Source organism: Zootoca vivipara, chromosome 17 (genome assembly GCF_963506605.1).
Source record: "Zootoca vivipara chromosome 17, rZooViv1.1, whole genome shotgun sequence".
NCBI lineage: Eukaryota > Metazoa > Chordata > Lepidosauria > Squamata > Lacertidae > Zootoca > Zootoca vivipara.
The window spans coordinates 21,523,402-21,548,738 of NC_083292.1; the positions used below are offsets into that span (position 1 = coordinate 21,523,402).

The 25,337-nt window shown below is 46.3% G+C and overlaps 1 protein-coding gene and 1 non-coding gene across 2 annotated transcripts in view; both read left to right on the forward strand.

Annotated features, from left to right (window-relative positions):
• Positions 1–1,257: 1,257 nt before the first annotated feature.
• Positions 1,258–25,337, forward strand: part of TBX5 (T-box transcription factor 5) — a 44,750-nt gene continuing 20,670 nt past the window's right edge. Inside the window, exons 1-4 of the mRNA XM_035098282.2 lie at positions 1,258–1,404; positions 6,058–6,152; positions 14,714–14,833; positions 16,795–16,942. Coding sequence (XP_034954173.1) covers positions 1,258–1,404; positions 6,058–6,152; positions 14,714–14,833; positions 16,795–16,942 — 510 coding nt within the window. The remainder of the gene's footprint in view (positions 1,405–6,057; positions 6,153–14,713; positions 14,834–16,794; positions 16,943–25,337) is intronic.
• On the forward strand, positions 13,385–13,460 carry TRNAI-UAU (transfer RNA isoleucine (anticodon UAU)). Its single transcript has one exon. It is a non-coding gene; the product is annotated as a tRNA-Ile (tRNA).

Below are 25,337 nucleotides of genomic sequence, written 5' to 3' on the forward strand. Positions count from 1 at the left end.
TGTATGTCTCTGTGTGTATATATTTGTGTGCATACAGAATATGTGTACGTGTCAGTACACATGCTTGCGTGTGTGCATGTATATTTTGTGTACGTAAAGAATATGTATTTGTGTGCTAATCAACACACATGCACACATTGTGCTTCTGCACATATGACATATGTGTGAAGAGGTGGTTAGCAGACGCACTGACCCAACAAAACAAGTAGCGCAAGAATGTGTTGCAATCTTGGACATCCTTACATTCCTTAAGCCCCACAGACTTCTCGGGTCTGGCAGCCCAGCGGCCTGAATCTATGCAAATTTATTCAGGAATAAATCACATTCGCTAGAAGGGGTCTCACTCCCCAGTACTGTAAGTATCCATGGGGTTATTGCAACCCTCTAGACGGAGACCGCTGTAAGAAAGCTTCATTGATCCAATATACACATAGCTACAGAATGCATATAGCTACAGAATGCGATTGCGGTTGTGGTAATTCACAGCTCCATTAGCGTATGTGGCATTTTACCTCCTATCATGTAAGTTTTTAAAGTGTTTGTGTGTTGGGATGGCCTTTGCACTGGAGATTTATGCACGGCACAGACACATTTCTGTATATCTGCAAGACTGGGAATCTGTCGATGTGAAAAGAAGGGAGGCAGCAGGGATCCCCAAGCAAGCTTCTTTTCTGGGGCCTGGTCTTTGAAGCGGGGCAGGCGTAGGCCTTCGAGGAACGCGGGTATAACTGGCTTTGAATTGGCAGCCGTGGACCTTCTCTCTCTCTCTCTCTCTCTCTCTCTCTCTCTCTCTCTCTCTCTCTCTCTCTCAATCTCGGCCTGTCCGCCCAACATTCGGCCTCTCTAGCTCCAGGGCAGGGCCGGATTTAGGTCTGATGAGGCCCTAAGCTACAGAAGGTAATGGGGCCCTTTATATGTCCAGCTGTCCTTTGTCAACAACAAATTGTCGCCGTTTTTTGTGTTGAATATATGCTATATGGTAATTCATGGACCTAATAGTTATCTAAAGCTATTTGCACATAACAAAATATGTATTTTATCAAAGTACATCTAGTTTTTTTCCTTTATTTTTTTTGGGGGGCCCCAAGAGAGTGGGGCCCTAAGCTATAGCTTGTAAATCCGGCACTGCTGCAGGGGCAAAGAGGGGAGGCGACCGTGGGCCTCTTCTCTCTCCACCACCTCCCCAAGACTACCTCTCTCTCTCTCTCCTCTCTGTTGTACAGGAGTGGGGCGAGGGGGGGCTCAGCAGCCTAGAACATGGCGGATGCCGAAGAAGGCTTCGGGCTCCCAGCCACGCCGGTCGACTCAGACACGAAGGAGCTAGCGAGCGACGGGAAGCCGGAGAGTCAGCTGGGCGCCAGCAGCAAGCAACCTTCCTCGCCCCAGGCCGCCTTCACCCAACAGGTAAGCCGCCGCACTGGGCAGGAATGGGGTGGGGAGGCGGGGGTGGGAATGCTTTGGGAAGGTGGGAACTAATGAGAGACAATCCCATTACTCCTCCTCTGTTCTTTTAATTCATAATAGTAACAACAATGGGTTGTGTATCCAAGGACAGTCCTACTCAGAGTAGGCCCATTATAATCAACAAATATGACTCACTGGGGGTTCACTTCGTTAGGTCTTCTCTGAGTAGGGCTAACGTTTGATGAATGATAATAATAGGTTAGTTAGGTTGCAGTCGTAACCCCACTTACCTGGGAGTAGGCCCCATTTAATTCGAATGAGTTACTTCTGAGTAGACGTGGTTAAAACTGCGCTGAAAGGTAGTTTCATTTCATTTATTTATTATTCACTGTAAATCCCACCTGTAAGGTTACAGTTGGAGAAAGAGATTACAATGCAATCAGACAAATATAAACATCTCCACCCCAAAAATCAATACAATATATATATATATATATAGAGAGAGAGAGATGGAGTCTGGAATGCGCTGATTCTGCTCTGCAGAAAGGCGAGCACGGCTATTGACTGAGGGAGACCGTCCTTCTGCAGCAGGGAAATTTGGGGGTACCGTTAAAGGACAGGAAAAAATATTCGTGTTTGTAATGTCCATTCGGATTGATTTCCTGGCTCCCGCCTGAAATACAGTTTGTAGCAGACCCGGTTATGTAAGGCAGCCGCGCAGTCCGCGTCAATCGATCCCGGAATAAACTGCCACCGCCAGATTCTTGCTCACAACCACAACGACTAAGGTCGCTTTGGACAGATTGCGCCGGCAGTAAAATGCAAATACACACGCAGGCGCGCCCGCGTCCCACTCTTTCCTCATGCGAGGGCGGCGTAAGGGTCACAGAAAAGGAAGTCGAAAGAGAACTGGGAGCGAACCCGGTTTAAACGATCGTGAGGACGCTCCCCGAGATATACGTGTGCGGCGCTCGCACCGGCGACAGACGCAGGCGAATAAAGAATTAAGTACATTTATTTGCACCCAAATATCAGAGGTTGGAAGGAGAGAGGTTTAGAAAATATATATAAAAAAATAAAAGTTCGCGTGTGTAGGGAGTGCCTGAGCGTAAAATACATTTACGACCGCGAGGTTTCCAGCCTTGATCCTTCGGGCTGCGTCTTTCTCTCGACGTCCCAACATCTGGTTTCTCGAAACCGATCCTCCCTCTCCCTCCAGCCCATTACTGCAAATATATATGCAGTATGCTCTTGGCTTGATCGGGGGAACTGGAAATCTGCTCTTGCTTCGGCTGCTTCTAGCGAGTTGCTTCGCTGCAGTTCGTGATGAGAGCGAAGTCTTTGGTTCAGGATTCTTAAAAAAGAAAGAAAAAACCACGCATCCGGATCACGACGCAGAAGCGACCCCCGCGAAATGGGGTGTGCTCTTTTATTTATATTTAGGTTATTTTTTTTTTAAAAAAACTATTTCTCTTTTAGGCATCACAAAACTGGGAAATCACCAAGGCTGCCTCATTCTCATTCTCTCCCTCCCTTCCACGTTAAACATTTTAAAGCATGTCCCTCCGCTCCCAGAGGGAATTGTAGTTCACCCTACAGGTCCCAGCACCCATAACAAACTACAGCTCCCAGGATTCTTTGGAGGGGAGTGTGCTTTAAATGTACGGTGGCCTAATCTCTTAGGTCAAAGCAAGCCTCGTTAAGTTCCACGGATGGTGCTCACCCCATTCCTACCGTGTTCAGTAGTGCTTACTCGTAGGTAAATGCGCGTATGCGGAGTCCCCGTGTTTACAAGTTAGGCCTACCGACCACTTTTTAAAAACACAAAAATTATGGGAGGGAAGGAGACTCGAAATCACCTTTTACTGTGTAAACGGCACTGAGAACTTTTGCTGTTGGAAAACTTAGTATAAACATATTGCAAATAAAGAAATGACCCAGGTCGAGGTTCCAGGCACTTTTAAGGCGCGATCCTATCGCTATCTTTTCAGGAGTTCGGTGGGGCTTACTGGAGATCAAGTGGGTGTAGGATTGCAGCCTTTAACTTCGCCTCCTCGAACTAGTTAGGACTTACTTCTGAATAAATATGGGTAGGATCGCACTGTCGAGCTCTCCCGGCTTGTGATAGGGAATAAGCCAACGTTACATTTGTCGAAACGATCCATCAGCACTAAGCTGATGCGCAGCACGGCTGGAACGGTCCAGTCGATTAATCAACTAAAGTGTAGGTTGATTAATCTGCTATTAATCGGCTGGGTCAAATTTTGAACGGTGGGCTTGAGAGCTAACCTTCTCTCTTTTTTGGGAGGTCCAGTGTGTCAGGGAAGCAAGGCTGATGGGGGGGAAGAGATAATAATAATAAATAATGATAATGATAATAATAATAATAATAATAATAATTTATATCCCGCCCATCTGTCTGGGTTTCCCCAGCCACTCTGGGCGGCTTCCAACAAAATATTAAAATACAATAGTCTATTAAGCATTAAAAGCTTCCCTAAACAGGGCTGCCTTCAGATGTCTTCTAAAAGTCTGGTAGTTGTATTTCTCTTTGACATCTGGTGGGAGGGCATTCCACGGGGCGGGTGCCACTACCGAGAAGGCCCTCGGCACTGGACCTCAGTCTCCGGGCAGAACGATGGGGGTGGAGACGCTCCTTCAGGTATACTGAACAGAGGCCGTTTAGGGCTTTAAAGGTCAGCACCAACACTTTGAATTGTGCTCTCTTCCAGGGCAATGCAGAAGTAAATCCCATTGATTCCAATGGGCCTCATAGGATTGCAGTTTTCGAGTTTAACTTTTGCTTCCTAAATGTTACATTTAACCCCCACTTTCGGTAACCCCCAAATGCATTTCCACTGCACCCATTGGAAATGAGGAACCCAGAAGCGGTGCAGTCCTTTTGCACACTTACTAGGGAGTAAGTCCAGTTTCTCCCGAGTAAACAGGGCTGCTGTCCTAGGCACTGGGTGGGATACTCCTCTCTGTTGCTTTCCGCGGGCTTAGACGTGCTCAGCTCTCAACAGGATCAGGATTCTTCAGCAAGGCAATCCTAAATGTGACTACTCAGAAAGAAAACCCCATTGAATTTAATGGGACTTATTCCCACGGATATGTGCATAGGATTGTAGTTCAATAATAAAATAGCCTGGATGATTATGACAACAGGCGTGTACATAAGAAAGCCACGGTGGCGAGTGCGTATTTGTGCATTTGGAAAGTGCATTAACCCAATGCACTTTCAACTTGACCCCCACCGAGTTGGCCTCGTTTCCCAGAACCTAAACCAGAAACTCAGTAGGATAGGAACCGCGCCTTTCTGCCATGTAATCTCAGCGCCAGTGTGGGGTAGCGGTTAGAGCGTTGGACCAGGACCTGGGAGACCCGAGTTCAAATCCCCCGCTCAGCCCTGTGATGTTCACTTGGGTGACCTTGGGCACAGCAGCATGACGTACCTCACAGGGTTGCTGTGGGGATAAAATGTGGAGGGGGGGAACGGAAATCACGTAGGCCGCACTGAGCTGGGGGGGGGGGAGGCGGAATTAAAATGCAACCAATAAAGGAAACTCTGGAAGGACGTTGGGATGGGCCCGTAAGTGACTGCAAGGCAAAGATAACCTCCTCCCCAGGGGTCAGCTTTTCATCCTCCTCCTCCCTCCTTTTTCTCTGCTCTCTCTTCCCCCATCCCACCCCGCTGCTTTTTTTCTCTCAGGAAAACCTTCCTCGCCTCCGATCCTATTATAGCGCCTGCTATTTTGATGCTCTTGGCTCGGAGCCTATCAGGCCGGCTCCTATCAGAAAAGTTCCAAGCGGCTCTCATGGCCGCTGGCGCTGGGCAGATCTCCGGCCTGGAGCGGCGGAGCGTCTTTGAACATGAGCCGGACTGTCCCGTCTCTTGCCCACACCCTCCCTCCCCATTTCGGGAGATAAAAACCACAAGCCTAGTTTAGGCAGCCTCTATTCACTGAGAAGGGATAACAGCCGTCGTGGAGTGCAGCCAAGTCCGCTAGCACACACACACACACACACACACACACACACACACACACACACACACACACGCTCGCTCTGGGGGTCGTTCCACACGTTACACAGTCATAAACTCGGGTTTGCCACCGAGGAGGTACTCTCAGCAGGAGCCACAGCCAACCCCGTCTCCTGGCCGCGTGTCCCTGGAAGAAGCACGCGTCTCTCCCCCGTTTCCACGTTCACTGTTGGCATTTTAGGAACACCCGTGTAACCCGAGCCTATGCGTGTGTACTAGGGAGCAAGCCACCTTTATCATCATCACCACCATCAATTAAAGCGGTGGGGGATATACACTTGAAAAGGTGGTGTGTGAAAAAGACGTGCCATCAGCTATTGATGGGCGCGGGGAATAAACACCCTTGATATCCCCGTGATTTGGGGAACGGAGGCAGCTCAATGGGTACGTCCCATTGCATGCTAAAAATCCCGAGTTCGATCCTCGGTTTCTCCAGGTAGGGATTGGAATGTCTCCTGCCTGGAAACCTGGGTATCTGCTTTTAGTCAGTGTAGACAACACTGAGCTAGATGGACTGCTGGTCTGATTCAGTCTAAGGCGCCTTCCCGTGTTCTCACCTGCCCCTGCTGTATAATGATTTGGCTGTTGCCATTTGCTCTCCTTTCCAGGGCATGGAGGGAATCAAAGTGTTCTTACACGAGCGAGAATTATGGCTCAAATTTCATGACGTGGGGACCGAAATGATTATAACCAAAGCTGGAAGGTAAGATACAGATATTTCTCTTTTGGGGGGATCGGAATGTGGGTGGAGAAATACTCATTATCACTAGATGTGTGCGTGTGTCATGGGCTTAGCCAAGATTTCTTTGGGGAGGGCAGACTTTATATGGGGTGGTGGTGGTAGAAGCGAGTTATCTGCGATGCAGTTGGTCAGTTAGTTAAGTATTTTTATTTATTAACTTGACGCCCATGGTGTGTATTTTAAATTTATTCTCTATATCCTCTTGCCTTTGTGGTTTTCCACCGAGGTTGCGTATTGTAGTCTTGCGTATTGTAAGCCGTCTCGAGGGTTTTTCTTTTGGTCAAAAGGCGGGGTATGGGTATTTTTTAGGTAAGTTAATGGTTCTATGGCGAAATAAATAAATGAAATATCGGCCTGCTTCCCTAAAAGACGAAGAAACACGATTCATTTGCAGGGCTGTGTGTGTCCTCGGAGGGAGGGGGAGTTCCTTTGCGAACCCCATTGAAATGAAAAGAAACATTTCCGGGTGCGTTATAGCAGCCCGGACGTGCCTTGAAGGCTATTGCCCAGTGAAAAATAGGTACGCAGGATCTGGTGTCGCATAAAATGTAATATCAGGAGTGACACCGGAGCTCTCAGAATAGATTTCCTTGCAGGAATATTTCGAAGAATTGATCTTAAGGTTTGTGGATGCGATAATTAGGGCGATGAGTGTACTATATAGAAGGCAGGCGAATTTGGCCCACGTCAAGCACGTCTTGGGTTGCAATGCCTGGCGCGTTTTCTTGGGAGTAAGTCCTAATGAACGTAGTGAGGTTGACTTCTGAGTAGAGGGGCGTGCATAGAACAGACGGGCTGGAGCAGGCATCCCCAAACTGCGGCCCTCCAGATGTTTTAGCCTACAACTCCCATGATCCCTAGCTAACAGGACCAGTGGTCAGGGATCATGGGAATTGTAGTCCAAAACATCTGGAGGGCCGCAGTTTGGGGATGCCTGGGCTGGAGAGTTCTGTTCTGAAAAGTGTTTGGCTTTGATCCATGGGTGGTGGTGGGGAAATGAGAAGTTTTGTTTTCTCCTGATATTCTCTCCCCCCACCCTTTTAAAACAAGTTTAGGTGCTGCAGAATATCTTCCAGTTATTTTCGCAGGGTAACCATTGCAATAATTGAGACAAAATGAAACCATTTACCGTAAAGGCCCGCCAGTTTCGGTGGCACAGTCCTGACTATGTCAATTCAGATGTAAGTCCGGCTCAGAGTAGATCCACAGAAATGAATGAACGTAGGTTAGTCATTTCCCTCTGAACAGGACTTAGTGCTTCAATCCAAAGTGTTTCCCCTTTTCTTAATGTGTTTGTTTGTGTGTCTGTGTGTCATAAAAGCATAAACACTTCACTCAAGCTTGCTCTGGTTTTGTTAATGAGTTTTTTTGTTGTATCAAGTTTAGCGACAGGTGAAGGCTTGAAATTAACACAGTGAACACTATGCCATTAGACTGCGATTCTACGCACAATTACTTCGAGTAAGTTCCTCAGAACTTCAGAGTAAACATGCATAGGATCGCACTATGGGGTTCTATTGCGCTTCTCAGTTTTGCGCGCGTGTTATAGGGACAGTAAGAGATTCGCCATGTTTTAATATATATATATATATATATATATATATATATATGCGCAAATCTAGACCCAATGGCATCAAAACAATCAGATCGGAACAGGGTCCTTTATAAACTATTTGACCTCCTCACCTCTGTATTTATCATAATATAACTTAAAAGGTAAAGGTAAAGGGACCCCTGACCATTAGGTCCAGTCGTGACCGACTCTGGGGTTGCGCGCTCATCTCGCATTATTCGTTTACCTTCCCGCTGTAGCGGTTCCTATTTATCTACTTGCATTTTGACTTTCGAACTGCTAGGTTGGCAGGAGCTGGGACCAAGCAACGGGAGCTCACCCCGACACAGGGATTCGAACCGCCGACCTTCTGATCGGCAAGCCCTAGGCTCAGTGGTTTAACCACAGTGCCACCTGGGTCCCTTAATATAACTTACAAGGGCGCTATCTCTACCTCTCAGTGTTGAGGAAAAAACTGTTCTCTGATCCCGCCTCCAATTATGGTGTTCCAAAAACACGCTCCACCACAAGCGCCAGAGGTTATGCTTTAAGGTTCAATTTTTACTCCAGTTTTGAAATTACGGTAGTCCTGTTGAAATGAATGCCAGGGTCTGACTGGAAGATTCTGCGTTTGAGGAGTTTAGGATTTGCTGCAATTTATTCTGTGTTTCCGTTTCCGAACACAATGTTGTTTCTCCCCCCTCCCCCTTGTATAAATATACTATTATATATTATTATATTATATACTATTATATATTGTTTTATATCTAAGTCTTCTATAATGCTTTAGATGGATAACTATAATCATTATTGGTTATTAGCCCCGCTGGCTATGTTGTACCTCCACCGCTAGAGGCAGTATGCTCCAGATACTGTACTAGTTTCTGGAAATGATAGGCGGGGAGAGTACTGTTGTGCTCAGATCCTGCATGTAAGCTTCCCATGGGCATCTGGCTGTATTCCCCTCTCCCCCGTTATAATTTTCAAAATTTGAATCAAATTTTCAAAAAAATCACATATACATTCCAACACATATTTTTTCCTTGTTGTTTTGTCGACTTCCCACCCCATTTTCCATTGTGTTTTACATTGCTCCCCGTTGCTGCACCCTGTCACCTCTCTCTTATACCATAACAACAATGCAATAATCTTTAATTCCTTCTGTTGCTCATAGTTCAAATCCTGCTTGCAAATTCATCATACTATAATATTTCTTTAACTAGTCCGAAAAAGGCTTCCATTCTTCCACAAAACCAGGCATCCCCAAACTGCGGCCCTCCAGATGTTTTGGCCTACAACTCCCATGATCCCTAGCTAACAGGACCAGTGGTTGGGGAAGATGGGAATTGTAGTCCAAAACATCTGGAGGGCCGAAGTTTGGGGATGCCTGCACAAAACAGTCATCATTAGGTTCTCTTATTTTAGCTGTTAACTTTGCCAATTCCATGTTGTCCATCACTTTACTTATCCTGTTCTTCTTGGGTGGGAACTTTTTCCTGCCACATTTGTGCCATAGAGAATCCTGGCTGCTGGTGGTTGTATGTATTTTTTTTATGTTGTGAACTGCCCTGTGATCTTCGGATGAAGGGCAGGATACAATTTTAATAAATAAATAAATAAAATAATAGATGGGCCATTGCCCGATCCACTACGATTCTTCATACATTCTTATGTATAAGCATTCATTAGCGAATGGAGCATTGATTAGTTCGCATCCGTTGCATCTGTCGCAGGAGGAAGAGAGCAAAGTTCTACTGCAGTTTTGATGACCCTGCTGCCACTCCCTTCTAAGTTTTGAGGATGCAAAGAACTGCTTAGTGGCACAAAGAAGCTTGTCTTAGCAAACAGGATTTTCAGGCACCCCTCCCTGCTTTTTATACACAATGACCGGTTCCCCACTGCCTTAGCATGTCCATTTAAATTTCCATCTCAAAAGCAGTTTAGGAACATAGGAAGTGGTCTTCTGTTGAATCAAACCCTTGGTCCATCCAGCTCTGTATTTTCTACATGGGCGGGAAATGATTCATTTCAAGATGTCAGGTGGGGGGACATTCCAGATCCTACCTGGAGATGCTGGGGATTGAACCTGGGACCTTTTGGATGCAAGGCAAATGCTGTACCACTAAGCCACAGCCCTTATTCATGTTGACCACGTGGCACAGAGGATATGCCGTTGTGGAGGAGAAGCAGAGTCCAAGGAAATCTTATACCTGTCTACCTGGAAGTAAATCTGATTTGGTTCAGTTGGACTCACTTCCAGGTACAGGATTCCAGCCTTTGGTTCCTTCGATTTCTAGATTTATTGTTAATTGGATTCTGGCCTAGAATTGAAATAGAAAAAAAGAGACAATTATACAGTTTCAAACAAATTTATTCCTGTGGTTCTTTTGGAGGTACCTTACAGACAAGTTGTGTTGTGTTGTGTGTATATATTTGGGGGGTTAATGGGTTGTTGTTTTTATTTTGATTATATATTTTGTGGTTTCGTATTTTGATTTTGTTCTATGAACAGCCCTGAGACCTCCAGATATTGGGCAGTATATAAATTCAAATTCAAATTCAAGTTGTTGTTGTTGTTGTTGTTGTTGTTGTTGTTGTTGTTGTTGTTGTTATTATTGTACTCATTTTTGCTCAATGTTATGTATGTATAATGCATATAATTCTTATTCAGTGAAGTATATAGAAATAGTTACAGGTAGGTAGCCGTGTTGGTCTGAGTCGAAGCAAAATAAAAAAATTCCTTCAGTAGCACCTTAAAGACCAACTAAGTTTATATTTTGGTATGAGCTTTCGTGTGCATGTGTGTATCTGAAGAAGTGTGCATGCACACGAAAGCTCATACCAAAATATAAACTTAGTTGGTCTTTAAGGTGCTACTGAAGGAATTTTTTTTATATAGAAATAGTTAATATATGCAAATATACATGCACACATGCAAACATATAATTATATCATAGAATCATAGAGTTGGAAGAGACCACAAGGGCCATCCAGTCCAACCCCCTGCCAAGCAGGAAACACCATCAAAGCATTCCTGACATATGGCTGTCAAGCCTCCGCTTAAAGACCTCCAAAGAAGGAGACTCCACCACACTCCTTGGCAGCAAATTCCACTGCCGAACAGCTCTTACTGTCAGGAAGTTCTTCCTAACGTTTAGGTGGAATCTTCTTTCTTGTAGCTTGAATCCATTGCTCCGTGTCAATCCATTGCTCCGTATCCATAGGTCTGTTGCAGCAAGAGTCTTAAAGACAGGGCTGGCTCTACGGCCAGGCTGGGTGGTGCCAGCCCGCGGGGGGGGGGGGGCGCCATGCAGCCGCGCCTGCCCACCCGCCGGCCACTCCGCCGCGCAGCAAGCCCGGGGCGGGGGGGGGGGGCGGCGGCGGAGGGATCCGTTGCACCACAGTGCCAGGGCGCCAAAGGTGCTTAAAATGGCCCTGCTTAAAGACTTTCAAATTTAAAAAGGAAGAGTGTTTATAAAGTATGTTTTAGACGTGTGATTTTATTCAGTATAATTTTGGATGCCACAGACGTGTTTTAAAGTCTCTTGCTTGTGTGCATTGATATTGTAATACTGTAGATCTGTGGTGCTAAGATGTTTAAGTGTAGTAAAGGTTAAGATTTAATTAGAACTTGTATGCTATAACTGGGATATGTTATAAGGCAGTCTCAATGTGTATTAGAATGGAAGTTATGCAAGGGGGTTGAGGTGTTTAAATCGTGCTTATGTGTAAAGACTGTGCTTGGACTTTGAGAATGTAATCAAGATCCATGCGCATTGGAATTTGCGTTCCTACTTCTGAGCACCAGCAATTAGTGTGTGAAGAGTTAATTAACCTATGCAAATGTCCTAAGGGCCTTTAAACCGTTGTCAATCAACAAGTGTTGATGGTCAGGAGAACTCCTTTGTTAGGTGACACCTGAGGGGGTTAATCATTAGTATTTCAAAGCATTGAAAGAACTGACCATGATAATGATAATGATAATGATAATGATGATAATAATAATAATAATAATTTATTATTTATACCCCGCCCATCTGGCCGGGTCTCCCCAGCCACTCTGGGCAGCTTCCAACAGAAAAATACAACACAATAATCTATTAAACATTAAAAGCCTCCCTGAACAGGGCTGCCTTCAGATGTCTTCTAAAAGTCTGGTAGTTGTTTTCTTTTTTGACATGTGTTGGGAGGGCGTTCCACAGGGCAGGCGCCACCACCGAGAAGGCCCTCTGCCTAGTTCCCTGCAACTTGGCTTCTCGCAACGAGGGAACCGCCAGAAGGCCCTCGGTGCTGGACCTCAGTGTCCGGGCAGAATGATGGAGGTGGAGATGCTCCTTCAGGTATACTGGACCAAGGCCATTTAGGGCTTTAAAGGTCAGCACCAACACTTTGAATTGTGCTCGGAAACGTACTGGGAGCCAATGTAGATCTTCCAAGACCGGTGTTATGTGGTCTCGGCGGCCGCTCCCAGTCACCAGTCTAGCTGCCACATTCTGGATTAGTTGTAGTTTCCGAGTCACCTTCAAAGGTAGCCCCATGTAGAGCGCATTGCAGTAGTCCAAGCGGGAGATAACTAGAGCATGCACCACTCTGGCGAGACAGTCTGCAGGCAGGTAGGGTCTCAGCCTGCGTACCAGATGGAGCTGATAGACAGCTGCCCTGGACACAGAATTGACCTGCGCCTCCATGGACAGCTGTGAGTCCAAAATGACTCCCAGGCTGCGCACCTGGTCTTTCAGGGGCACAGTTACCCCATTCAGAACCAGGGAATCCTCCACACCTGCCTGCCTCCTGTCCCCCACAAACAGTACTTCTGTCTTGTCAGGATTCAACCTCAATCTGTTAGCCGCCATCCATCCTCCAACCGCCTTCAGGCACTGACATGCAACTGAATAAAGGAGGCTTAGTGTTTAGGAGCAGCAGAATGAGGAGAGATGCCTTAGACTGGAGTGCTGCCCTGTGGTGGGGAGCAAACCACTCTTGAGATGACCATGCTGTAAGATCTGGACTCCCTCCATGCAGATTGAAGGAGTAAATATGTGTATATATACCGGTAGTATTTCTTCAATTCTCCAAAGGAGCCCCATGGGCCTCTGCTTGGTAGAGAGAGGGGCAGGCACCCAACTTTTGTAAACAATATAAACATAACTGTTAATCTCAGGGTCGTGGGTTCGAGTCCCACATTGGGTGAAAGATTCCTGCATTGTAGGGGGTTGGACTAGTTGACCCCTATGGTCCCTTCCAACTCTACAGATCTATGATTCTGTGAATCTGTTAGTCTTTAATGCATTATAAGACTTCTTGTTGCTTTCCACATAGTTATTTTTTTACAGTAGTACACTTACAAAAGCCTCTTCTAAATACAATTGTAAATACAATTGCAGAGCAGCTTACAGAAATCCGTAGGAAGACAGGCGTGCATAACATGCAAGGAAAAATGGAGAGAGGCGAAAGAAGAAGAAGAAAAAAACAAGCTCTGCCAGCAGCTCTTAAAATTCCAGTCTTCCTCCTCCTGCTCCCCAACTGCTAAGCAGGACATCTGTCTAAACCCCTGAGAATTGCTGCCAGTTAGTGTGTTGACAATAATGAGCTAGATGGGCCAATGGCCTTACTCATAATAAGGCAGCTTCCTATGTCTTAGGGACATGGCTGTAGCTCAGTGGTAGAGCATCTGCTTTATGTGCAGAAGGTCCCAGGTTCGATCCCTGGTACCTCCAGTAGGTTTAAGGACACCTGCCTGAAACCCTTGAGAGTTGCTGCCAGTCAGTGGGTGTGTAGATAATACTGAGCTAGATGACCAATGACCCAACTTGGTAAAAAGCAGTTTCCTATCTTCCTACCCTTCCTTGTGAGTTGCATTGCCACCCAGAGACCTTCATGGCTATGTTAAACACTCTGAACCAGGGATTGGGAAGCTAGGGCTCCAATTCCAATCAAGTCCAGCCAGCATGAGCCAGTGGTCATTTTATAGCCCAGCAACATCTTGGGATGCGGGTGGCTCTGTGGTCTAAACCATAGAGCCTAGGGCTTGCCGATAGAAGGTCGGTGGTTCGAATCCCTGCGAAGGGGTGAGCTCCCATTGCTCGGTCCCAGCTCCTGCCCACCTAGCAGTTCAAAAGCACGTCAAAGTGCAAGTAGATAAATAGGTACCGCCAGGGCCGGTGCGTCCATTTAGGCGGACTAGGCCATTGCCTAGGGCGCGAAAATGGAGGGGGCACTGCCGAGCCTGCCCCGCAATACCCCCGCGCTGCCACCGCCTGCCCGCTCACTCCCCGAGGAGCTCACAGCGTCCCCTCCACAGGCGGGAGGAGCGCAAGCCAAAAGGAGAGCTCAGCGCCCTCCCGCCCACATGACCTGGAAGCTGTACGCCAGCTCCTTTGGCCAGTAAAGTGAGATAGAGTTGTCCGTGACTGGACCTAATGGTCAGGGGTCCCTTTACCTTTACCTTTAACATCTTGGAGGCCACAAGCTCCCCACCTCTGATAGCTCTTTGTTCTATTTTGGAAACTGTATGATATCATTTTGTTTTCACTTGGTTTTGCTTTGGGCTGTTTAAATTACTTTGCGACTTTTACTCGGGATTCAGAAGTGCTGCATTCTGGTTAGAGAGTGCTATAGATTACACAGACCCATGGGTGAGAAATTATTTAAAGGCGTCAGATACTGGATGACTTCTTTTGAAAAAAGAGAGGGAGGAAGCAGAGAGGAGAGATAGGAGTCTTAAGCAAATTTATTTGAAGTAAGGCAACCCAGAAGTAGCAGGGTATACTTCTGAGTAAATGCTTAGGATTGCAGCTGTAAGAGAACTTACTGGTGGATCATACTCCTTAACGATAACAGGACCTCATATCTGGTTCTCAATCTTGGTTATACTACGGAAGACTGTAATTGCAATTTGTTCCAGAGCAAACTTTTTCAGATCAATGCATGTCTCTGCTAATATTGACATGTCTTTTTCTTTTCTTTTTAGGCGCATGTTCCCCAGCTACAAGGTGAAAGTGACGGGACTCAACCCAAAAACAAAGTACATCCTGTTAATGGATATTGTCCCCTCTGATGACCACAGATACAAATTTGCAGATAATAAATGGTATGCAGGCTAATTCTGTTTTGGAGATAGGGCAAAAACCATGCAAGATTAAAGGGTTTAAAACAAAATCTATACAGAGCAAAGTCAAAAGGGGCAATTGTTCTTTGGCATGGGTAGGCAAACTAAGGCCCGGGGGCCGGATGCGGCCCAATCGCCTTCTAATTCCAGCCCGCGGAGGGTCCGGGAATCAGCGTGTTTTTACATGAGTAGAATGTGTGCTTCTATTTAAAATGCATCTCTGGGTTATTTGTGGGGCATAGGAATTCATTCATTTTTTCCTTCAAAATATAGTCTGGCCCCCCACAAGATCTGAGGGCCTGTAGACTGGTCCCCTGCTGAAAAGGTTTGCTGACCCCTGCTCTTTGGTGTGGCATGGGATACCCTGCTCCTTGGACTAAGAACATTTGTCTATACATTAAAGCAGAGTTGAGGAAACCACTGGCTGGGGGGGGGGCCTTTAAGGCCCCTCTCTCTGGTCCTTGGAACTCCTCACAGACCCCACCCATTGTTGGCTCCGCTTTTCACCTTGAGTGGTTTTCCCTGGCTGGAAGATGTGCTCTCATAATGCCTCTCATTTGCCTGGCTGAAGCACAGAGCAGTACAAAGCGAAACAGTCCAGAATTCAGTCATTTTGCATTGTGTGTAGGGAGGGACAGCTCTAAATACTGGGTGGCACACAGCTGAATGGCACTGTTGGGTAGGTCTGTACCACTCCAGACTTCAGGTAGGACAATACCATTCTTGTCATCTTTCAAATCCACCAGACTTTGCACATTCAAGAATGTGATTCCTTCAGCTGCAGCATGTAATAGGGCAGTCTGTTCTGTCAGTGGAGGCGAGTCCATTAGGGCAAGTGGGGGGCAATGCCCCATCAAGCTAAGTTTGCCCTCTGCCAGCCTCCGCCTGCCCACCTCCTTACAATCAGTCTCATGGGTTGTGCTGGCTGTCAGCGTCCTCCTCCTTAGTCTCATAAAATTCAGCAAGGGGTATGGTGGGGACAAAACCAGAATGAATTGGCTCTACCTATCACAGACCAGGCATAGGCAAACTCAGCCCTCCAGATGTTTTGGGACTACAATCAGTAGCGGAGGAACCCTCTCCGGCACCCAGGGCAGGGCATCCCGTACGGACTGTGCATGTGCAGCAACTGTATGGACTGCGCACACCCTTGGCTGCTGTACAACTGGAGGGAGGCAGGGGCCATCTTGTCACCCCTCCCAGAGTGGCACTCGGGGCGGCCCGACCCCTCTGCCCCCCTTTCTACGCCCCTGACCACAATTCCCATCATCCCTGACCACTGGTCTTGTTAGCTACGGATGATGGGAGTTGTAGTCCCAAAACATCTGGAGGGCCGAGTTTGCCTATGCCTGTCATAGACCAGGCATTTTCTCTGGCTCCCTCTACTGTTGGCCTCCATCCTACTAGTGCCAATCAGCAGCAGTCTCTACTGCATTCCATGACTTCAGGACTCCACCACCCCTCTCTGCTGCACATTATCATTATCATTATTGTCATCTGCAATGCGGTGCAGTCTGTTGTGCCACCTCCAGACTCTACCACTTTAGCTACTGCAAAATTAGTGAAGGGATGGGGCATGTCTGAGGAATAGGACTGGGAGGGAAAAGCCATTTGACAATTCTTCTCTTTCTCTGGGCTTATTCACAATTACATTTTGCCCCACTCTTTCCTTGTGCTTTAAAGCTCTGTATCCAAGCAGTTGCTGTTGGTTTTTGCCCTGGAGCTTTCCCTGCAAAAGCTTTAAAAAGCTGGGTTTCATGGGGGGAAAAGGGCACTTGGACACAACTTTAAAGCATGGGCCATGCCTGGATAGAGTGGAGGAAAGATAAGTGTGGATAAGCTGCTCTTCCCGCCTCTGATTTGCAGCCTTTTCTGATTTTCTAACATAGTTGAGGGAATAAAACAAAACAAAACACCAAACCCATTGTGTTGATTTTGGTTAGGTCAGTGACTGGGAAAGCTGAGCCTGCCATGCCGGGAAGATTATATGTGCACCCGGACTCGCCAGCCACTGGGGCCCATTGGATGAGGCAGCTGGTCTCCTTCCAAAAACTCAAGCTGACCAACAATCATCTTGACCCATTTGGCCATGTAAGTACCTGGCAGATTTAATTTCATATTGGCTGATACAGACTGACATTGGAACTCTCATCAAAACAAAACAAACTCCAGCTTTTCAACCAGAGCTTAATTGGATCCATACATATACACCACAATAGGATTGAGCAATCTTAAGCTCCTGCTATACGAAATCACGGATGGTGACTCTCTAAGCACCTGCAGAGTGCCTTTCGTTTGTCGCAGCCACTCCCAGTAACAGGGAAGAGATGGAGAAGCTGTGACCTAGCTGTTGGTTAAGACTACAACTCCCATCAGGCCAAGGCAGCAAGATGAAAGGTCAGGGACCATGGGAGTTGTAGTCCAATGACATCCAGAGGGTCACACAGGTTCCCCCCCCCCTGGTTTAGGGGTAAACATTTCTAGGCAGTCTTGCATACCCAACAACTCTTCTTCTCATTTTAGAAAGTAGGCATTTTGGGCCATGATCCAATGGCAACAACAGATAAGGTGGATATAAACTTTCACAACATTGATTTCACTTTGTGCCAGATTGTAACCTAGATTACGGGTGGCTAACCTGTGACCTCCCAGATGTTGATGGCCTAAAACTCTCGCCATGCTGGCAGGGACTGATGGGATTTGAAGTCTGACAACATCTAGAGGTCCACAGGCTCTCCACTCCTTGCCACTATAGATAAATTGATGGAGAGTAAACCCCAATGAATTTTCAGTTGAGTAGCTTGGGTGCTATGTAAGGGCGTGTGCATGTTGTGACTTAGACTGTGTACATCCTGTATCTTTAAAGCACATTTGAAGCACAGTCTCATCCTTAAACAATTCTGGGCTCTATAGTTTACCCCTTGCAGAGTTACAATTCCTAGCAACCCTTCATAAACTACAGTGCCCAGAATTCTTTTAGGGGTAAAACATACTTTGAAGCTAGAGTGTATATGCAGCACTTGCGAAGGAAAATGAGGGAATTTTTTTTTAAACTACCTTTATTTCAGAATTGCAACTAATATTTCTGCTGGTGAGGGGGCTATGGGTCAAGCAGTTCTCTGTTTGGAAAAAAGGGAAGCATAATAAAACAACATATGTTAACAAGATGGCATATCTACCTGGTAATAAAGCTGACATTATGCATATTGTATAATTTATGGGATTTGGAGTTTATAAAATAATGACGTAGAAATAATGTAGAAAATTATTGTTTTATATGTTCTCTTGGTAAGAAAGTCTCTTGATTTATCTGTGTTTCCACTGCTCTATTTTCTTTCATGTACACCTCTACACATATTGCTTGAAGTCTGATTTCTCAAAGGGGAATAATAGAATCATAGAATGGTAGAGTTGGAATAGACCACGAGGGTCATCTAGCCCAACCCCCTGACTGAATCTTTTTGGCCAATGTGGGGTTCAAACCCACAACCCTGAGATTAAGAGTCTCATGCTTTACCAACTGAGCTATCCCAGAAGCATGTTCTAAGCCTCCAAATGCTCTGGGAATTATTCTTATGGCCAAGCCTCAACCTGGGGGGGGTGGGAGAAATTGAACTGCATTCTCATTTAAAGGGGAACTGACTTAATTCACCCTTTCTGACATGAGACACAGCCATCTTCCAAAATTTGCACTTTTCTGAATGTTGAGATGTTCTAGCCAAGTAATGTGTACCAAAATGTGTATATTTGGGTAAGGTGTATGGAAGAATGACTCATGTTAGTGAAAAATAACATGCAGCGATGCATTATATTTGGGAGTGCTGCTTTGCAAAAGTGTGTCTTTTAACCAAAATTGCATGCAAACTTGTTGTACATTAGGATAAATTCACACAAAAATGCTGATACATTTCCTGACATTAAAAAAAATCTCAAAGTGATGTGGAGAACTGAATTTAAATTTTAAAAAGGAGACAAAAACTGAAATTGACAGATTCACCCATCCCTATGTAAAACGCAGGTCTCTTCTAATCTTAGATGGGTGGAGGCAAATGGAGACTGTGATATTTTTCAGCAATGAGAGAAAGCTCCTCTGTGTATGACCAGAGACAGCCTGCACTGCGTTCTCATCATCCAACCACATATTGATTACTGTCCTTTCCCAGCACTGAAAACAGGTTGCTGTGGAAAGAGGCGTAGCAAGGTCAGGTGGTACCCGGTGCAATTTTTTTTGTCAACCCCGCCCCCCCCATTGCAATTTTTGGGAACGTTGCCCAGAGTTGCTGACCTTTTTTTAGGGAGGGTTGGCCACGAAACAGATACAGGGGTGCCAGCGCCGCCCACCGATTATGAAAATCTGACCGCCGATCGCATAAAACCGCCGCCAGGGATGCAAGCGCTGACTGCCAGGAGTGTGTGAATGCCGCCAGCCCGGGGGGGGGGGAGGCTGATCGCTGGCCGTATTTGCATGACCAGTGGCCGTATTTTCACAGCGGTTGCGCCAATTGCAAAAATCCGCCCACCGGGGGTGCGAGCACTTCCGTACCCATCCGGGTGGAGATTTTGTCACCCCCCTAGGCATGACACCCAGGGTGGACCGCCCCCCTTGCGATGCCCCTGGCTGTGGAGTTGTGGCCTGTGGAATCACAAAAGAACAGAATTGGAAGAGGGCCTCCGAACTAGTACTCCAGTCCGGTGCCCTGCTTAAGAACAGGGCCTGCTGTTCAAAATACAGCTGCAGTAGCTCTGCCAGCTGGTGGCCCAGCACCTTCTGAAATATCCCCAGCAAAGGAGAGCCCACTGTCTCCTGAGGAGGTCTGTTCTGCTGTGGAACCACTCTTCCTGCTAGGAGGCTTCTGCTGATGCTCAGCTAAAATCACCTGCAGTTCTAGTTTCCCCACCTAGAGTAATGGAGGGCATTTTTCAATTGAGGTCTGCATGCTTTTGCTGCCTGCTGTAGACCATAGCTGCCAAGTTTTCCCTTTTCTCGCGAGGAAGCCTATTCAGCATAATGGAAAATCCCTTAAAAAAAGGGATAACTTGGCAGCTATGCTGTAGACTGACTGCCAGAGCAGCAGCAGCGAGAGAGCATTAATGCTCAAATTCTTTCCATTAAGCTGAGGCTGACAGCTGAAATGCCGAGGGATGGGCGGCCGGGAAGCCTGAGCCAGGAAGGTGTTTAACAGTGAATAAAGTTGGTCTTAATTTGATGGAAGTGTGTTTGATGCATCTTGCTGGCAGCCGCGCCCTGTCAACAGTTGGCTCTAATTGAGCTCCGGCTGCACAAGTGGTGCCTGCAGACACGTGGAGGGGAGATGTGAGATGAAATGGGAGACAGCAGCGCCTTGTAAACAAGGATCTGTACAATGTGCTAACTGATCTAGTAACCTAGATTGAAGTGCAGCCGCCCAGCCCAGGTTACAGTTTGAATTAATCCTCATGCCTCACTGGACTGACATCACACACACACACACACACACATCCCCAGTATTCTAGTCCAGGCTTAATTTTAACTGTGCATGTTTTGGACTTAGCTTCAGCACCTATTTTTGGTGTTAGACCTCAAGGAGGAATCAGAGCATGTACAGAATGCCTCCTCCTCCTCCGCTCTTCCTCCTCCTCTTTTTTAAGGATTGCAATCCTAAATTTATTTATGAAGGGATTAAGGTCGATTGTACACAATGGGAATTGTTTCTGAGCAAACATGCATGGGAATGTGTTGTGATTAATTATAACTTGCTTCTAAATTATCTTCGACTAAGGGCAACAATTTCTAGTTAGTCGCATGCCGTGCCTTTTCTTGTTATAACCTTGAACAGTGCAATCCTATAATGTCCTTTCAGAAGTCTGACCTACTGCCTGACCCAGGGATTTTACGTGCAAGCAAGCAAATGCGTATAGGATTGCAACCTTTTGTAAAACGCTTTGAGGTTTTTGAAGTTCCCCCCTAACAATCAAGCAGTGTATAAATCTTATGAAGAAACAAACCAGAAACATCAAAGAATCTTGTGGCACCTTTAAGACAAATGTATTATAGTATAATAATAATAATAATAATAATAATAATAATAATAATAATAATAATACAGTAATAATAATAATACAGTAATAATAATAACAATCATAAATTTGTTAGCCGTAAACATGCCACAAGACCTTTCACTGGCTTTGCAGCAATAGACTAGGGTGAAATCTACACACATATAAAAAACGTTGTGAAAATGCTTCAAAAAACGTTTTGAAGAAGATATTGAATTTGCCATAGCTCACTGTCACCATCTAGTGTCAGATTTGCATATTGTACTTTCACTTAAAACGTTTTATTTGCAGCTGTAGCTGAGTCCTAAGACAGCTAGCCCTCTGCAAACAGTTACAACCTTAGCCTCAAACATTTAATAGCTAAACGACATGTTTGTGTGTGAAAGACCACAGTTAAGGAAGCGTGATTATTCTTTTAAAATATTTAGATATCGCTGTCAGTCAGAATAGATTCCAGGGCAGACTGCAAACCTTTACAAACGTATCAACCAGACAAAGACACAAATTAGAAATAAGCTATAGATTCATGATAGAAAGAACAGAAATACTTAAATTGCTTGAGGTTTGACTTGGTAGCCACTGCAAATATATGTTCTTGGTCTCTCTCTCTATACCAGGTGTGGGGAACCTGTGACCAGTGGAGGCCGGCCCATTAGGACCAGAACTGCCCCCCCCCCCAGCCCCAGTCTGCCCTCAGCCAGTCTCCACCTGCTTTCCTTGCTATTTATAACCAGATCAGGCCCAGGGCATGTCTGCCAAATTCTTCCTCCACCTTAAGTCTCAGTGTTGCCTTTGCAGAACTGAGCAGGGAAGAGGACGGGGGTCAAAAATGGACTTAGTTGGCTCTGCCTGTCACTGGCTGTGGCGCCACCTACAGGTGGGCTCCTTGTCTTCTGCCCTACCAGTCCCAATGAGCACCAGCCATCACCGCCTGTGGTGCTTTGGATGCTGTTGAAGAACAAATCCCACCAACCCCAGGCAGCATAGAGTTGTAGCCCAAGTACAACCCCTATGTCCTCAAACTCTCCCTGAGGATACCACTTCATGTTGTAGGAGAGATACCACTTCATGTTGTAGGAGAGATGTTTGACATGTTTCAGTGCTTTCATCTCCTGGAGACAAGAACAAAACAACCCTCCCTGCACATAGAAAGATAGCATGTCCTGGTGAGGGACATTATTCCCTGATGTGGAAGTTTTCTTTGTGCAATGGGACTGATAGTTGGCTAAGTTGGCTAACGGATGCTGGGAGTCCATCAGCTGAAGATCACTGATGTAGTTAATACTAACCTAGATGGACCAATCATCTGACTCAGTACAGTATAAGGCAACTTCATCTGTTCTTCACTAGGATGTGAGGCATATTTGAAGAAGGGCCATAGCTCACATGTCTAGCAATTCCTTTGCATGCAGTCTCTTCAACAGGTGGGTTGTGGCCTGATTCAAGGTGGGTCACAGCAGGAGTGCTACCACCCTGCAAATATATGGTGAAAGATTAAGAAATTGGTACCCCATTTGGGTTAAAAGTAGATCCTGGGTTTGAAAAGGTTGAAGATTTGATAATCTTTGGTTGCCCTTTCTGGAATCACATTAGCCGTGATTCCTGCATTGCAGGGGGTTGGACTAGATGACCTTTGGGGTTCCTTCCAACTCTATGATTATTTTTTTCTCTCTCCCCCTCTCCCCTCTCTCTGTGTGTGTCTCTGTGTGTCTCTCCCCCCCCCACTCCTAGATTAGGATGGGGTGGGGGTGCACAGAAGGCTGTTTCTTGAAGAATTATATATGGGCATGGACAGCTCAGTTTGTTGAAGCATGGTGCTGATAATGCGAAGGTTGCAGGTTCGATCCCCATATGGGACAGCTGCATCTTCCTGCATAGCAGGGGGTTGGACTAGATGACCCTTGGCGGTCCCTTCCAACTCTACGAATCTATGATTCTTTCTCTCCCCCCCCCACAACTCTGCTCTCTCTCTCTCTCTCACACACACACGACTCCTGGCTTGCGGTGGGGGACGCGCAAAGGGCAATGGGCGCTCCGACTGGGACGCCCCTTCCCACTGGGCCCAACCGTCTCCCTCCCTGCCAAGCGGAGCCCGCGCTCCACAACAATGGGAAGCGGGGAGGCGCGCGGGCGGCCCCCTCAATTAGGAGAGCCGTAATGAAATTAAAAACCATTAGATCGTTCACCGTTGATGTCTGCGGCTCTCCGGGATGTCAGAGCCGATTTGGCTAAACCCCCCGGATGAGAGGGGCTTTGCGAGCAGCCCTGACGTCCCGAGGCCCCTGGCTGGCGCAGGCCCCGCGGGGCAGCCTGCGTCTCCCTGTCGCCAGAATCGACGGCAATCATTGTCAGGAGGGAGGAGGAGAAGGGGCGGGCGGGCGGGACCCCGCTTGATACGCTCCCCGTCTCCTCCTCGCCGCTCCTGGAGATTAGGCTTTGGGGAGCGCCGGAGATCTGCGGGACTTGGGTCGGCTTGGAAGGCTGGGGCCGGGTGGGGAGAGGCGCTCGGGAGGTCCTTCCGACGGGCACCCCCCCTCCCTTGGCATTCCTTTCAAAGGACAATGGGGAGATGGAGGGGAAGGATGGGAGGACGAGATGGGGTCAGGCGCCCTGGCGCATTCATTAACCCCATGCCAAATGCCCATCCTGCGTTCTGGCCTTCGCTCTCCTTTGGTCAATTTCTCCCTGTTGTGTGTGTGTGTGTGTGTGTGTGTGTGTGTGAAAGAGAGTTATTGTTGCTGCTGTTATTTTAACACGGAAGCAAAAAGTTCTGAAGCAGCTACCTATGAAGAAAGAAATGAAAACAGAAGCCTTTAGCAAATTGTTGTTTTCATTTTTTTTTAAAAAATACAGTGTTTCAATATTAATGCTACATTTTAATTGTTGCAACGCACCCTGGGACCTTAGGGTGAAGGGAGGCAATAAATTGTAATACTGATGATGATGATGATGATAATGACAATAATAATAATAATAGGGATGCGGGTGGCGCTGTGGTGTAAACCACTGAGCCTTGGGCTTGCCAATTGGAAGGTCGGCGGTTTGAATCCCCGCAACGGGATGAGCGCCCGTTGTTTGGTCCCAGCTCCTGCCAACCTAGCTGTTCGAAAGCATGTCAAAGTGCAAGTAGATAAATAGGTACCACTCCGGCAGGAAGGTAAATGGCATTTCTGTGTGCTGCTCTGGTTTGCCAGAAGCGTTTGCCATGCTGGCCACATGACCTGGAAGCTGTATGCCAGCTCCCTCAGCCAATAAAGCGAGATGAGCGCTGCAACCCCAGAGTTGTTCACGACTGGACTTATTTAACTGTCAGGGGTCCTTTACCTTTCTAATAATAATAATAATACTTTTGTTCTTGTTTTTATTATATATTTTGTGTTTTTATCTTGTATTTTTATGCTGTGAACCACCCTGAGATCTGAGGATGAAGGGCGGTCTGCAAATTTTTAATAATAATAATAGGTTGTATCTAATGTTAGTCCTGCTCTGAAATTAACGGAATGAATGACTAACTTAGGTTTATTAATTCCAGTGGCTCCAGCTGAGTAGAGCTTAATTTGAATACAACACAGTGCAGAAGAATAATACAAGCAATCACAAGCATATATTCTGATGCAGTTACATACCAGGAGACAAAGGGAAACAGAATTAGGACACACTGTATATTTTTGTATTACTGAGACATATTCACAAGCAAACACTCTGATGCAACAATGTACCAAGAAAGAAATGAAAGCAAGGCTTTAGGAATCCCCTTTAAGTAAATGCCTGTAGGTGGTATTCAGTGCCAATCTTACTCAGAGTAGACTCATTCAGCTTAGCAGACATGATTGGTTTAGGTTCATTAATTTCGATGGATGTACTCTGAATAGGACTTACCGGTAGTTGAATACAATCTTGGGTAAACAGGAGTGATTTCAGACCCCATCACCTGATGATGTCAATGGGAGTTACTAACTAGTTACTACTTAGGCAAGTATTTACTATTATTTATTTGTTTCTTTACTCATACAAATGCCCAGAGCAACTCACGAACACCAAAACAGACAGTGTTTCCCAAATCTCACCCCCTCCCCTTCCTACAAACCACTTGAAAATTTCTTAGGGTCTTAGCAGCCTGCTTGATTATTTTTCTGCCTGTTCTAGCAATTGTGCTAGAACCTGTATGGTTTTAAATTTCATCTTAACTGTTAAAAACCACTGTGATTTTTTTTTAATGGGGAACACTTCCATTTTCTGCTATGAATCCAGGCAGACCCTCTGAATGATAGCTGGTTGTCTGTGGACCACAGTTTGGAAACCCCTGGTTTATCAAATAACGCCATTAATGGTGGCTTTCTGCATGGAGTCTCTTCACAGGGTAACCTCCCCCCCCCCCAAAAATTGTTGCATTTCCAATTCCCAATGCATCCCCGATTAGGGTATTTGTTGTGCTCTGTCTGATGCCAGA